Source organism: Garra rufa, chromosome 1, assembly GCF_049309525.1.
Source record: "Garra rufa chromosome 1, GarRuf1.0, whole genome shotgun sequence".
NCBI lineage: Eukaryota > Metazoa > Chordata > Actinopteri > Cypriniformes > Cyprinidae > Garra > Garra rufa.
Genome location: NC_133361.1, coordinates 36,642,268 through 36,659,172, shown reverse-complemented (window position 1 = coordinate 36,659,172; position 16,905 = coordinate 36,642,268). Strand labels below are relative to the sequence as shown.

Below are 16,905 nucleotides of genomic sequence, written 5' to 3'. Positions count from 1 at the left end.
TTATTCAGTAATCTTCATTTTTTAGGTGAACTATCCCTTTAAATATATCACACATATGTGACCCTGGACCACAAAACCAGTCATAAGGTTAAATTTTACATTACTGAGATGTACACATAATATGAAAGCTCAATAAATAAGCTTTCTATTGATATATGGTTTGTTAGGATAGGACAATATTTGGCCGAGATACATCTATTTGAAAATCTGGAATCTGAGGGTGCAAAAAAATCAAAATACTGAGAAAATCACCTTTAAAGTTCCCCAAATTAAGTTCTTAACAATGCATATTACTAATCAAAAATTACATTTTGATAGGTTTACAGTAGCAATTTTACAAAATATCTTTATGGAACATGATCTTTACTTAATTTCCTAATGATTTTTGGCATAAAAGAAAAATCAATAATTTTAACCCATACAATGTGTTTTTGGCTATCGCTACAAATATACCCCAGCGACTTAAGACTGGTTTTGTGGTCCAGGGTCACATATATCAAAACGATTGTAGCAGAAGAGCAGCTGATTCAAGCCTAGATCAGTTCCTCCAGCCGTGTCGTGTGTTTTGTTTGATTGCTCATATCTGAATCCTGTTCCCTAGTGCGGTTTCTTCAAGAGGGCCAACACCAGAGAGCTTTATGAGGCCAAGGCCCAGAAAGCAGAAATGAAAACACAGCCATCTGAAAATGACCGCCTTACAGAGGAGGACTGAGATTCGCTGGCCTCTGACACAAATAGGGAATTCGTAGGTGCCACAGCCAACAACTCTCCAGCTAAAAACGCTTGGCTTAATTAACAATAATGTATTCCATGCAAGCGCCGCTAATACTGTCTTTCCTCTTCCCTTTTGAGACACAACGCCTGCCTCGTCTGTTTTCAACTCTCATCATTGCTTTAAAAAACACTAGAGGTTGTTTTTTTTCCTGAAACAAATTGATATGTGAGGCTCTTTGTTTTCTCCTCAGGCTTGTGATGCTGTTATCTTGGAGATAGAATGATGTTTTAAAACATCAACTGTATATTGCTTTAATCCAACTTCTGAACGCCTTTTCTTGCTTTGACAAGACTAATCACTTCCTTCTGCGTTACCACGTTCTTTTCTTTTTTGCAGTTTGGGGCTTGCTTTCAACAGAGGCAACAAACTCCTTCTGATCACATCTTCTCTTCCAGAGATAACAAGCTTTCTCTTCCCCTTCACAATCTGCCACTGAATTAATAATACATTTTTACACACTTGCTTTGTCTCTTAATAATTTGCTCTCTTCATAATTTCACTTGGGCTTAAAGATCACTTTCTCTCAGTTGCAATCTCACAAAATAGCATCAGCCGAAGCGCTCGGATTTCTCAAAGCTTTTCTGAATACATGCTACTTACCTTGTCGCTATAATAATCCTGGTAAGATAATGTGTTGGGATGCTCGCTCACAATGCTTTTTTTTTATGTTCTTTCACAGAGTGGCTTTTTTAGGCGTGCTGCCTACTTCCGAACTATGCCAAAATACCAAGGCGTGAGGATTTGTAAGAAGGAACAGTACCAGGTAAACCAGGGCTTTTTGATTGTGGACACCACAAACAATAAGAAACACTGGATCACACGCTGGACCGAAAAGACACAGTACTACTGATGAAAGCACTTGTTGGACAGTGCAATGGACTTTACAGACGTTTATGTCTGGATTGGAACTTCGTCTAAATATGGATTCTGGACATGAACTCGTTATGCAGAAGACACTGTGTGAGATTACATTTTAATGCTTGTTTTGGTTACAGTTTTTTAACGGAATATATGTATTATGTTTGCTGACGGGCTCAACAATAAGGATTTTTCCTGCTGGCTCAGTAGGTCAGATTTGTGCTTGGCCTGCCAACATTTTCACTGTCACCCACTACAAAGGAATGATCCATTTTTATATTTACGCTCTTAAAAATAAAGGTTATTTGTTGGCATCTGTGGTTCCATGACAGCTCTTCCATGGAACATCCATGGAATCTTTCCAGTGCACAAACGGTTCTTTATTATGGAAACATAGTTATGTAATAGATTTTCCTTTACTCTAATAAAAAAGTAGTTCTTTTATCAATTTTCCACTCAAAGGTTGGGGAACCCAAAATAGTTTTTTATGGAATCACAAAAAACGCTATTGTAACCTTTATTTTTAAGAGAATAGCAATGTTTTTTATGGAAAAATAAAAAAGGTTATTGCAATTTGTTATCTCACAGTTCTGACTTTTTTTCTCAGAATTGCGTGATACAAACTTGCAACTCTGACTTTTTCTCAGAATTTTGAGATATAAACTCGGAATTGCGCTTTAAAAAGTCAGAATTCTGAGATTTAAACTCGCAATTCTGAGAATTGAAGTCAGAATTGTGCAATATAAATTTGCAATTGTGAGTTATTAAGCCAGAATTGTGAGATATAAACTCACAATTCTGAGAAGTAAAGTAAGAATTGTGTGATTATAAATTTGCAATTGTGAGTTATTAAGTGAGATATAAACTCGCAATTCTGTGAACATATCAGTCTTTTTTTCTCCTCAGAACTGTACTTTATGACTCGCAATTAAGAGTTTATATCTCACAATTCTAAGAAAAAAAAGTCAGAATTCCGAGATACAAAGTCGCAATTGTGAGAAAAAGTCAGAATTGTACATTTATATTATATTGCGACTTTTTTGTTTTTTTGCAATTTAAGACTTTTTTTCTCACAATTGTGAGTTTATATCCCACAGTTCTGACTTTTTTTTTTTTCGCAATTTAAGACTTTTTTTCTCAGAATTGCGTCATATAAATTTGCAATTCTGACTTTCTCGCAGTTGTGAGTTTATAGTTTATATCCCACAGTTCTGACTTTTTTTCTCAGAATTGCGTAATACAAACTTGCAATTCTGACTTTTTCTCAGAAGATTTAAACTCGCAATTCTGAGAACTTAAGTCAGAATTGTGAGATATAAACTCGGAGTTCTGTGAACATATCAGTCCCTTTTTTTCTCCTCAGAACTGAACTTTATGACTCGCAATTACGAGTTTATATCTCACAATTCTGAGAAAAAAGCCAAAATTCTGAAATACGGAATCGTAATTGCTAGAAAAAAAGTCAGAATTGCGAATTTATATTATATTGTGACTTTTTATCAAAATATTCTGACTTTTTTCTTAGAATTGTGTCATATAAACTCGCAATTCTGACGTTATTTTTCACAATTGTTAGTTTATATCCCGCAGTTCTGACTTTATATCGAGCAATTCTGACTTTATAACTTGCAATTGTGTGTTCTGAGAAAAAAGTCTGAATTGCAAGATGTGAACTCGAAATTGCGAGGATAAAAAGTCCGAATTGTGAAATAAAAAGTCGCAATTACCTTTTTTATTTTTATTTTTCAGTGACGGAAACGGGCTTCCATAGTTTTTACTGTATATTTGCTAAAATTATTTTTGCATTAAATGTTACAACAATTTTAATTTAGAAACTGCTAGGAAATTTTACAGTTAAGTACAAAGGAATGTCAAGTAACACATTGAATTAAACATGAAATGAAATAAACAAGAAAGACTAAAATGGTATTTTCTTGTAAGCCGTTATCCAGCAATCTTTGTTTTATGTACAACTTTGAAAAATCATTTTTACAGTGCACAGTGCAAAAAAATATTGGCTTGTAGTTTCCAACACATTTTGATTCTGCCAAGATTAGCCTAAGTCTTTTTCTTTCTTTTTTTCAAATTTAACAAAAGCTTGTATTTGTTAGCCAACTAGAACGTAGAATACAACCAAATGCTTAAAAAGCATAAAAATGGATGTACAAAATCAATGATTGTGTTTGAAATCAGTGTAAAAATGGCATTCACTTTTCTAGTGGGTTGTTTTTGTTGTTGAGCTCTGTTATGTTTGATTTTCATTCTTTCGCATTAATCTGTGTGAGGATTTGTATGTGCCCTAACTGAGAATAGCACTGTATTTTTTCTATTCCGACTTTCCAATAGTGCTAAAATCTCTTGCCCAGTCATGACTCACTATTTCATTCCTCTCATTCGGTTCTTGCTACATATATTTTTATCTTGCATCAGGTCACGTTCATGTGGAACACTGATGGATTTCAAAGGAAATAAAAAAAAACTCAACATATGAATGTGAGTTGTTCAACACAGGACAGTAAACAGACTTGCACACAATCACTCCTCGCCTATGCAATTGGGACAGTACCTCATTTCAAATTCAGCCTTTTTTAGCTACACTCTTGGTGCTGTAGTGTGAACGTGTGTATGTTTCATGTCCTGGTTCTTGTTCTTTTTATAGTCAAGTTTCAGATCTTGTGTGACGATTAAATTTGTCTAAATGTAATGATTTTGTGGGTATGTTTCTACAGTGGTTTATATTTGTATATTTATAAATTAAGTGGATGTTGTTTACATGTCTAACTTAAACGTTCATTTGTTGAAAACAAGTCCTGTGCTTACATGTGTCAACAGACCTGTAAATCGTCGCAGCTGAAGGCTGTTTATCAAAGCTTGTGCATTAATTAGCTCTCAAAGCTGCGGTAGTAAATAAATAAATAAAGTGATGGCTTAATAAAAGACAATTACACGTTTTGTCCTGAATGCGCGCTCGTGTTGCTAATTTTGTAAGTAATGAACAGGAATGTGATGATTTCTAATCCTGTTAAGCCTCACACCAGCAGGAAAGTAATTGCATTAGAGTTTGAATAGATGTCAAAACTAACCGCATTCTCAAGCGAGCGTCACGGGAGCGCGAGCCCCGCCTGCAGGGGGATTAGCACGCGCTAAACCTCGGATCCGCGCGCTCTGTCAGGTAACGCCGCAAACACCATCCACGACTAACCTAAGAGCACAAACAAGGAGAAATAAAGCGTTTGGTCTGGTCTAATTTGCTTTTCGCGACACCAGCCGACAGGTCGGCGTCTGGACTCGCAAGTTTCTACGCTGTGAACTGTCAAGTGGCTTTTCGTTTGCTAAATTTCAGAGTAAATCTGCGCGGTGGGTCGCGTCTTTTGGAGAGGACGATGTTCATCATATTTGAGAGTGACGGGAGCGCGCAATGACGCCTCAGACTTTGACCAAGTGTTATCAAGTTAATTACCTGATGGACTAAATGAAGAATGCCGCACGTTTGGGAATTCATTCTGATTCTCAACATTAATGTCATCCTTGTAGAAGGTAAACTGTGCTCACATATGAAAACTCTCTCTCAGGACGGTTAAGATGTTTAACTGCTGACAGCTCTGTTGTTAATATAGAGGCATTTTCATTTTGCTGTCATTGGCGATGCATAATACATCCAGAGCTAAACAGGTATTAAATTGAATATGTCATTTGAAATTGATAGCCTAGTTCATCTTTTGCTCATACAACAATGCTGGTTATTTAATGTCTGATGTGATTGTTTACTGGCTGACTAGTTTAATCTGGTTTAAACGGGCTTTAGCTATTATCATCTAACCTAGGTCTTCTGTTGGTCTAGCCAATCTGAAAAGTACTCAAAACCCATCTAAAATCAGTTTATTGAATCATTTGACTAGGCTGTGAGACTAGGACCAGTACGCTAGTTTAGGCTGGGTTTAGCTAATGTTTTTTTTTTCCTGCAGCAGAGTGGTCATCTCAGAAATGAAGAGATTTTAAATGTAACAGCAGGGATTTGGAGAGAGAGAAAAAAATGATTCCCATAAATTTATTTTAAAAAAAGGGGAAAAAAACACCAGTTTTGAGAAAAGAATATCCAGGGATTAGAAGAATATTTTCTTAAACCAGATTAAGATGGTTTGCAGGTCTTAAGTGTGGTTTAAGATGGTTTTCCAACCTGGTCAAGAGGGTTTTCAGGTGATCTGCAGGATCTAAGTGGCCAAACCTTTGTAAAATCAGCCAACAAGTCTTAATGCTTTTCATCTCTAGACATCCTTTAAAAAAAAAAAAAAAAAATCATTCTCTAGTGATTTTCTCTTATATTTTTCTATTTACAACAGCAGGGATTTAGAGAGAAAAAAATGATTCCCATACATTTCATTTCCTGCATAGCTACGTTGCTTTCTTGTTTTATTGGGGAAAAAAACACCAGTTTTGAGAAAAGAATATCCAGGGATTAGAAGAATATTGATTTAAACCAGATTAAGATAGTTTGCAGGTCTTTAATGTGGTTTAAGATGGTTTTCCAGCCTTGTCAACCTGGTCTTCAGGTGGGTCTACAGGATCTACTAGTCTATTCCATTAAAAAGTCCCCAGACCTTTTTAAAACCAGCAAACCATTTTAGATTGTTTTCTACAAATCTTCAGTTCTTTTAATCTTTAGTCATTCTCTTCTCAAAAAATCATTCTCTACAGTACAGACTAAATTTAGAGAAGGGAAAAAAATGATTCCCATAAATGTCATGTTTTATTGTTAAAAAAAAAAAAAAGCAGTTTTGAGAAAAGAATATCTAGGGATTAGAAGAATGTTGTGTTAAACCAGATTAAGATGGTTTACAGCTGTTCAGTGTTGTTTAAAACAGTTTTCCAGCCTGGTAAAGCTTGTGCTTGTTTTCAGGTGGTCCTACCATCCTATTCAGTTCTCAATTCTTTTCGTCTTTGGACATTCTCTTCTCAAATAATCATCCTCTAATGCGTTCAAACACCTTATAGTGATATTAAACATGAGAAAATGCATTTTATTGCTTAGAGATAGCTGTGTTGTTTTCTTGTTTTATTTAAAAAACACCAATTTGGAGAAAAGAATATCCAGGGATTACAAGAATATTGTCTAATAGCAGATTAAGATCTCTTAAGAGGTCTTTATTGTAGTTTAAGATGGTTTTCCAGCCTGCTCAAGCATGTTTTCAGGTGGGTCCACAGGATCTACCAACCTATTTGGTTAAAAAGTTCCCAAACCCTTTTAGAATCAGCCAACGGATCTGAAACAGAAAGACCAGCAAAGCATCTTAGGCTCGTTTCAACTAGTTCGCCTTTGGACATTCTCTTCTCAAACAATCATTCTCTAATGCGGACAAACATCTTATAGTAATACTAAACATGAGAAAATGCATTTTGTTTCTAAGAAATGAAAAAGAGAAATAGACGAAAAGCATACTAGATGAGAGTATTACAAAAATCAATGTAAAGAGGTTGCCAGTGAGTCATAAGCCTTAGAGTAAAGCTCATCTAGAGTCTGTGAGGTTCTTGTGTTCTTCTCCACTATTGAAGTACCCAGTTTGTTTTGGCAGTCCAGAGTTTGACGTCATGCTTTCTCCGGGGGATGGGCATCTATAAAACACAAACACAAGTTAGATCTTCAAAGAGCTGGATTTGTGCATGAAGGGTTTCTACAGAAAAGCCAGTAATATGTTTGAAAGGAAGTTGACGTGCGATCCGAGGTCAGGCTAGTACAAAGGGGAACGACGACTGTGAGGAAGAGGAAAAAAAAAAAAAACACCCCAAGCTACCTGGTTAAAAGCGTGAGGTTTATTTTCCTCATTCCAGCCAATAATATCAAAGTGATTCATGCGTGTCAAAAACGTGCGGCGTAAGATAATATACGAGCCCTTTTATGTTCAGCTCAACATCGCACAGGGAGCCACACACAACAGTGAGGATATATTGATAGCGGGGCTCCATTCGAGTGTCAGCATTTCGCGAATCTCCCGGCGTATGAATCTCAGCACCTGCACTTACAGCAAATCCGTGACTCTCGAAGCTTCTAGATACTGCAGCCTCAGAAATAGCGACTTCCTCTGATTCACATAAGTGCAAGTGCACAAGCTTCTCATATCTCAGATACAGATGTCGATAAATTGGGGTGGAAGCAAATTGGGCTCCAATCCTCCGCCCCGTTCATGACGGGCACATCAAAGCGACCTGGCTCGAGAGGAGAGCTGTGGTGTGGTGTATTAAAGAGCAGCCCTGAGTGCTTGACTTGGCAGTGGATATGATGCAAGCCGCAGCCTGAAGCCAGAGGGAGAGAGGTGAGGGGAATAGTGATGTGAGATAACAGAGTGAATTCAGAATGCTGGAGTCTGCTGCCTCTGTGACCTACTTTCCAGCTTTGCCGACAAGGCCCAGAGCAGAGCATCCAGGATGCATCTGGCGTCATCACACAAATGTCCCTTTTTTTTTTTTTGAGTGCAATTAAGCGGTGCTAGGCAAATATTGACTTTATAAATTTGCATGCTGTGTTCTTTTTGTCAAACGCATCGAGTTTTGCCTCAAACGTACTTTTTAAATGTGCCTTGAAGCAGACAACTTCATCCTCTCATTTGACAGCAGAAACTTCTCTCCACAGGGAGCTGGGGTCTATTACAGGTGTGACTGTATTTTCAAAGAGCCGTGGGTGAGTGATGTGTGAATCTCTTCTTTTCCCGCAGCACAGCCAGTGTCATCAAAGCTGCACGATGGTTGGTGGGCATACAAAGATGTTGTCCAGGGGAGCTTTATACCAGGTAAGCCTTTCAAAAAAGAAAAGAAACCCGTGTGAGAGTATGCAGAATGTGTCTTGTCAAGAGTCATGCTGCTAAGACTCCAAAGATATGCGCCGCTTTATTCGCCCAGGCTTTGTGTGTTGACATACAGCACATGAAGCTCCAGGGTGCCAATGAATATTTTATTTTGTTTGAATCACACGTTTAATGTACGTATGCGGTGTGAAGGAGATGGATTTAACACAAATAAGGGTGAAAAGTTATTTAACAGTGCTTCGCACATGCTGCGTCATAATTTTGAGCTTAAATGGGGGTTCACAGTGGTAACATTTTAACATTAGATTAGTTAAACTGATACGTTTAGGGTTGCTAAATGACACATGCAAGAAGGTTATTTTGAAGGGGAATTTTAAGGCTGATGTGCAAATTTTTTTTTATTTTTCAGAATCACAATTGTGTGCAAAAATGATCATTTTAAAACAAGTTTCCCAGACACACTGTTTGTACTTTTATTCAGCAAGGATGCATTACATTCATCCAAAGTGACACTAAAAACATTTAAAATGTTAAAAAAGGTTCTGTTAAATTTTCTATTCATCGAAAAAATATGCACTACCAGTCAAAAGTTTTTGAACAGTAAGATTTTTGATGTTTTTTTTTTAAAAGAAGTCTCTTTTGTGTACCAAGCCTGGATTTATTTGATCTAAAGTACAGCAAAAACTGAACTTTTTTTTTACTATTTAACATAACTGTTTTGTATTTGATTATATTTTAAAATGTGATTTATTCTTGTGATTTCAGAGCTGAATTTTTTGTATCATGACTCTGGTCACTTGATCTTTCAGAAATCATTCTAAAATTCTGATTTGCTTCTCAAAAACATTTATTATTAATATGTTCAAAACAGCTGAGTAGAATTTTTTGAGGTTTCTTTGATGAATAGAAAGTTCAGAACAGAATTTATCCAAAATAGAAATCTTTTGAAACATTATAAATGTCTTTATCATCACTTTTGATCAATTTAAAGCATCCTTGCTAATTTCTATAATTTCTTTCCCAAATTAATTTCTATCATTTCTTTCTTTGCTCAAAAAACATTGTTATTATGTTGAAAACAGCTGAGTAGATTTTTTTTAGTTTTCTTTGATGAATAGAAAGTTCAGAAGAAAAGCATTTTTCTGAAATAGAATTCTTTTGAAACATTATAAATGTCTTTATCATCACTTTTGATCAATTTAAAGCATCCTTGCTATAATTTCTTCCCCCAAAAATAAAAACACAATGACTTTTAATGGCTTTTGAATTGTATAGTGTATAATGTTATAAAAGCTTTTTATTTCAGACAAATGCGGATCTTTGAATCTTTCTATTCATCAAATAATCCTAAAAAAAATGATCTCAAAGTACTTTGAATATTGATAATAATAATAACAATAATAAATGCAAATCAGCATATTAAAATAATTTCTGAAGGATCATGTGACACTGAAGACTGGAGTAATGATGATTAAAATTCAGCTTTGCATCACAGGAATAAATAAAAATGTAAAATATATTCAAATAGAAAACAGTTATTTTATTACTGTTTTTACTGTATTTTTATTAAATAAATTTATGTTTGGTGAGCAGGAGACTTAGAGAAACATTTTTGGTAGGATTTTCTGATGCAAAATCTGAAGAATGATAAAGAATGGCTTTAAAATTGTAAAAAGTATTCATAATCAAATTAGCCGAAATATTTAATAACCGAACATGCAATAGCAGAACCTTGTGAATGGTGGATGAATGAATTCTCCCCATATCTTGTTCTGCGGGCATAGATCCCGTGTGGGCCTGGTTATAGCTTAATCTATTTTTACAGCTTGTGGTCTCAACTGATTAATGCTTACTATTGCAGCAGAGGTCTGAGACACTTTATGAGTTTTATTCGAAGTACTTCATTATGTAGTCAGTCAGAATAATGTATGTAGCCAGCAAAGGAGCCCTTTGAACACTGACAAGGACTATAATGGTAATTTCCTTTTAGTATGCTTAAAAGCTTTTAATAAAGAAGATATCTATAGGGGACAGAACCATACAGTCCCTACGTATTCATGAGGAAGGGGTCTTTGCATTTCCAAAAAAGTAATGCTTGATCTTACTTACAAGGACACCGCGTGTAGTGCAGCATCAATCTGAGTTGTAGGGGATATCAACTAAGCCCTATAGCAACTCATAAATATATGTATTGCACATAAATTTACCTCTTTATTAAGCGTACTGCAAGGGAGAAAAACCCTCTAGATTTATATTGCGTAAATGTCCTTGAGACTTAAAAAGGACTGTGAAAGAAAGTAGATGAGAAAGCATTCAAATAGCAAACATCATTCCTTTCCCAGAGCGTGCCTGGGTTCATTTCAAGACGGTCCTCACAAGAAAAAACACTCTTTTGCTTGTCCAAATGGTTTGAGAACACTAAAAGCAACGGTTTAGTATAATCCTTTACACTTTAGTGTAAGCCTTAAGCGCTTTTGTCGTCTTCACTTGTCAAAGAATATATCAGTTGCGGTTAAATCTGATCTTATTGTAAAATACGAGGCATAGTACGGATGAAGTGTGGAATTTCTGCACCAGCAAATGGAACTGGAAAAAGAACCACGCCTCCGTCTGCCATTGGTCAGGAGAACATACGGCCCCGCCCTCAAACTGACGTCATTGGTTCAGACACCGTTGCTGTTGTATTAATGTGTTTGTATGCTTAAACAATTTTTTTTCAATTTGAAGAATCAGCCTGACAAATTGGCTTCCTTATAGCTGTCTCTGCATATTAAGCTGAAATAGAAGGAAGTATTTAACGTTTGAAAAAAAAAATTACACACATCAGCTTTAAGCATAAAGTGCTTACAACAGGAAAAAAATGTAACCCTCAGTTGCTTTGATCATGCCAGCCACACAAATGAGCTTTTATATCTTACAATTGAAAGGTTTAAGAGACCAATTTAAGTTTAGAAGGAAGAACTCGCTTTCATTTTATAATTTCGTCTTATCAGTTGAATGTGACGCGCCAAAAAGTCTGATGATTGACACGCATTGGCTATTTTCAGTCATGCGCTCCAATTCGCTCCAGTGAGAGATGAACTTTTCTTTAATGTGTGCATATTCATGAATGAATATTTCCGTCCTGTTTTTGGCATGCGCTCATTATATGCTTACATAGCTGTGGCAGGAAGTTTCTACATTGTTAATTGCAAGAGAACATCTCTTCTGTTCTCCTGAGGGTTGCGCTGAAGCTGCTACATGACATGTTCTACTTTTGAAATTCATGTTGAAGACTCGTCTCGCTTGCACTAAAAACAGCACATTATATTTCACAAACTAAATCGGAGACAGTGTTTGGGGTCGGTAAGTTTTGTTTGAAAGAAATGAATACTTTTATTCAACAAAGATCTCAAAAGCCTCAGTAAGTTACAGTAAAAAATTATATTCATCAAATGAAGTATCTGTTTTTTGCGTCTGATAAGCAATTTGCATCGATTCACAAATTTAAAAAATTGAATTCTAGTTAATTTAATAGGTAAAACTTCATAAAAAGAGGAAAAACAAATACATCCTGCCTCATTTTCACCAAGGGCAGGTGTTCAGAAAAATATATTAATTATTGACCTTTTGTTATTATGGGAAGTAAGGATGTGCCTGAATAGTGAATTCGTATTCCTAAAGGTACAAAAAACGAACAACATGTTCTGTGGAGCCACTAAAGGGACATGGTTAGTCGCTTGCTAGTGGTAGCCTGTTACATTAGAGTACATCAAATTTTACTTGCCACATAAACAGGCTCTGTGATGCCTCCCTGATGCACTACCAGTCAAAAGTTTTTGAACAGTAAGATTTTTAATGTTTTTTTTAAAGAAGCTTCTTCTGCTCACCAAGCCTGCATGTATTTAATCCAAAGTACAGCAAAAACAGTACAATTTTGAAATTTTTACTATTTAAAACCATTTGAATTAAATATATATTGAAAATGTAATTTATTCCTGTGATTTCAAAGCTGAATTTTTATTATAATTACTCCAGTCACATGATCCTTCAGAAATAATTCTAACATTCTGATTTGCTGCTCAAAAAAACAATTATTATTGTTGAAAACAGCTGAGCAGATTTTTTTTTTTTCAGGTTTCTTTGATGAATAGAAAGTTCAGAAGAACAGCATTTATCTGAAATAGAAATCTTTTGTAAGACTGTAAATGTCGTTATCATCACTTTTGATCAATTTGAAGCATACTTGCTAAATAAAAGTGTTTCTTTCCCCCCAAAATGGTATAGTGTATAATGCTACAAAAGCTTCTTATTTCAGATAAATGCTGATCTTTGGATCTTTCTATTCATCAAAGTATCCTGAAACAAAGTACTCAACTGTTTTAAATACTGATAATAATAATAATGTTTCTTGAACAGCAAATCAGCATATTAGAATGATTTATGAAGGATTATGTAACACTATAGACTGGAGTAATAATGCAAAAAAATTTAGCTTTGATCACAGGAATACATTACACTTTAAAATATATTCAAATAGAAAACAGTTATTTTAAATAGTAAAAACATTTCAAAATGTTACTGTTCTTGCTGTACTTTGGATCAAATAAATGCAGGTTTGGTGAGCAGAAGATACTTCTTTAAAAAATATTAAAAGTCTTAGTGTTCAAAAACTTTTGACTGATAGTGTATACCCAACAATATAATTGCAAGAGAAAGCATTAAAAAAATATTTCTTCCAATGTATTTATTCCCTTTAGGTTCCATAGTACGTCACGTCCTTTCCAAACACGGTATTCAAATTCAGGCACATCCCTAATGGGAAGTCTAAAATATTTGTAATTTATTAGTAAGTTATTAGGAAGCACTAATTTGTTGAGTCAGGACAACTCCAGGACTTCTTTTTGTATCAAAATACTGGTGCATTTGATGTCCAGTGTGCATAAAAAACATGTAATGAAAATATCTTGATTAAAATTTGAAAAATCATGAATTGATTTTTTTTAATAAATCGTCATCCCAAGAATCATTATGAATCGAATCATGATTCCCACCCTTACTAAGAGACTCTTTTCTAAACCTCAACAATGCACAGTGGAAAGCTTTTTTGCTTGCTTTTAACGTTTAAAAAATAAGCCATAATTAAGTGCTGGTCTGACGTTTCAGGTGATTGCATTAATGTGCTACTATTAGCAAAACTGAAGAAGCATTTCACCATTATACTGTGATTAAATGTTTACATTCTGCTATCTCCCATCAGCGCTTGTGCTTCGGGGGATAAACAAGCATTGTGTAAGCAAATCCGAAACAAAACAAAACAATTCCTAATTCCTCTCTCTTCATCTGGAAAACTGCACAGTTGAATAAATTCTCAGATGCCAAAAGCCAAGAGAATGTGTTAAAAGTAAATATTTGTAGCATTAAAATGAATGTGCTTCCTCTGTATGTAAGACTCCATGCAACTTTCAGTGTGATGTAACAGCGGCATTCAGCGTTGCGTTGTACTGTACGCTGTTGGGTTGACGTATTTGTCCCCTGTCATACCTAAAAAGCACTTTGAGAGAGTTCTCATTAATGTATTGAACCCAAAGCCAAATCTGGCACAGATCCCTGAGGATGAAGGTGCCATCTGTCTACCACTCATCAATTGCTACAGCAAAATCACTATATCACTCTGGATGGGACAGACTGTCAGCATCCGAGCCCAAAATGCTCTGCGGACCTTAACAATGAATTCAGAGTGCGTTTAGCTAAAAATACAAACAGACTCAGCGGGGCCACAAACATTAACTCAGGCTGCTGTTGCTTTTTTATTTATGGATGCGTGGTTTATTTTTTGTGTTTTTTGTTTGTGTTGTTTCTCTTTAAAGCAGTTATATTTCATTTTTCTTACTTTGAAATATTCTGATGGTACCCTGACTTCTAAAGGTGAATGGCTTTTGTTTCTTTCCTATGCTTTCCCCAAATGTTATGTCTGGGAGTAAGTTTGGTCAGTGGGTGTAAAAATCCATAGGCCATATTGCTTTAAGGCAGCAACAAATGCACACATACAGAAATTACCACAGTAACAAACAGTATTTAGTAGGGATGTAACGGTATTGTAAATACCGTCGTACCGCAATAGCAAATTTTTTCGATACTACCGTGGTCGCATGACTCGATAAAACGGTAGGTCTTCTGAGAAAAGTTTGCTCAGGCGAATGGAGCGAACGGGAGGTTGCGGGAACTACAATTCCCATCAGCCCAGGCGTGGCCATCATCCTTTGCGGTCTGTTGTCGCTACAGAGTATGTGAGCGGAGTGAAGCGGTGTGATTCTGAATGGAGGGAGGAGCGGATGTTTGAAAAGTCGGAGCGTCGTGGTTTTAACTCGCTCCAAGACCGCTCCACCACCGCTCCATCATGAGAACAATTCATGCCAACGGTCCGTAATATAACTGCATATTAAGCAGGAATTCACATGCTAAACATATTTCGCTTGATAGAGATGGATCACTCAAATCAGAAATAATGTGAAGGCTACGATGACGGCAATGGACATCATATGAGCGGTAAATTATAGTTCACAAGTTTGTTCTTTCTAGATACTTAATATTTTCAGGTGAAAGCATGATTTAAACAGGTACAGCACTTATTCACACGCAATCACTCTGTTAATGCATTAAAACAAATGTAATGGTATCCGATTTCGAATGAGCAGAAATCTGTAAGAAATGCAGCGATCCATAAGTAAAATAACTGACGAAAAATGTATTTTTATTTTCATTACAAACTTTGTACTGCATAAAGCAGCAATTATACTATTTTAATGCTGATGTTATTAGCTTGGAAGCTGGAGCGGAGCGATTATTAAATGCACAGAGCGCGGAGGGGAAATTGTTGCCGCTCCACTCCGCTCACATACTCTGGTCCCAAGTGAGAGGGTTTTTCCTGTTGCAGGGGACATTGTAAATGCCCAGAGATCCCAGCTTTTACCAGATAATGTTAATATGCTAATTTTACTTGAAAAACCTGTCTCTGTCTGAATAAGTGAGTGTGTGAGTGAATGAGGTGATTGTTCTCAAATACTCAATTCAGCACATGGGCCAACTGCAATAAGTAGGCTGCTATTTTTATTTTTTCATAGTTTTCAAGAATACTACATTGAAACTTTATTTTTTTTTTACATGGTTTAATAATTTTTTGTTATTAAAATTGAAGTTCCTGTTTCAAAGTGATAGATGGCTAATTGTGTGCCATTGATATGTTCAGTGTTCATATAAACTGTTTAATAAGCACTTCTGGCACTTTTTTTCGAGTCTCTTCATTAGTTTTGTTTTTCCTGTAAATGATTCAATAAATACCGTACCGTGACATTCATATCGAGGTATTACCGTACCGTGAAATTTTGATACCGTTACATCCCTAGTATTTAGGATAGTGAATTTCCCTCACTTAATTGTAGGGGGCTTCAAAGTCACACAAATTCACAAAACTACATACAGTTAATTTAAAAACAAAAGCATAATATATCAGTACCATATTTTTATTGACCAGTTTTAGATATTTGTAAATGATTAGTATCAGTTCATACTGGATATATAATGGTCAATATTGGCTTGAATTTAAATGTTAATGCCTAATTTCTTTATTTTTATCTTTAAATTAAAGTTTAAAAACACTTATAATTTAACAACTTTGTTAAATCAATGTTTTGCAAATCCTCTATAATGTTCATTGTAATGTTGTGATGTCAAAATTTGCTTTTAGCTTTTAAAACAATAGATTTTTGTTTTTTAGTAATTAAATTAAAATAGTAATTTTAATATTGATCATAATCTTTTCATGTTTTAATGATGGCCATTATCTTTATTCATTAGCTGTTACATGAAACATATATGCTTTCATAGTAGTACAGTGTATGGAAGTTACAAGAAAAATACAATCAAAATAAGAAAATCGTGAGGAAGTGTCCCACAACAGGACAAAGCAATAATTGGTACAATTTACCTGCTAATGTATTTCTAGACTCATTACTAAAATGTTATAGTTTACTACTGTATATTATATCTAATTGTATCTACAGTAGAAGTTTTAAATTGTTAATTATTTGACCAAAATAAGAGGAATCATACAAAATGCATGTTATTTTTATTTAGTATTGTCCTGAATAAGAGATTTCACATTAAAGACGTTTACATATAGTCCACAAGAGAAAATAATAGTTGAATTTATAAAATTGACCCTGTTCAAAAGTTTACATACACTTGAATCTTAATACCAAGTGTTGTTACCTGAATGATCTACAACAAATGTTTGTTTGTCCTGAACAGTTCAACTGCCTTCTGTTCTTCTGAAAAATCCTTCAGGTTCCAAAAATTATTTGGTTTTTCTGCATTTTTGTGTATTTGAACCCATTCCAGAAACGACTGTATGATTTTGAGATCCATCTTTTTTCACACTGAGGACAACTGAGGGACTCATATGCAACTATTACAGAAGGTTCAAACACTCACTGA

General features: G+C 35.2%; 2 protein-coding genes across 3 annotated transcripts in view; both read left to right on the top strand.

The window, feature by feature from the left end:
• Window positions 1-1,593, top strand: part of itga3a (integrin, alpha 3a) — a 41,856-nt gene extending 40,263 nt beyond the window's left edge. Inside the window, exons 25-26 of one of the 2 annotated variants that reach the window (XM_073839569.1) lie at window positions 602-749; window positions 1,455-1,593. In XM_073839569.1, coding sequence (XP_073695670.1) covers window positions 602-712 — 111 coding nt within the window. In that variant the 3' untranslated portion in view covers window positions 713-749; window positions 1,455-1,593. The remainder of the gene's footprint in view (window positions 1-601; window positions 750-1,454) is intronic. The other variant, XM_073839578.1, reaches the window with a different exon arrangement.
• Window positions 1,594-4,808: 3,215 nt separating this feature from the next.
• ca10b (carbonic anhydrase Xb) overlaps window positions 4,809-16,905 on the top strand; it is a 34,804-nt gene continuing 22,707 nt past the window's right edge. Inside the window, exons 1-2 of the mRNA XM_073835084.1 lie at window positions 4,809-5,170; window positions 8,341-8,415. Coding sequence (XP_073691185.1) covers window positions 5,113-5,170; window positions 8,341-8,415 — 133 coding nt within the window. The 5' untranslated portion in view covers window positions 4,809-5,112. The remainder of the gene's footprint in view (window positions 5,171-8,340; window positions 8,416-16,905) is intronic.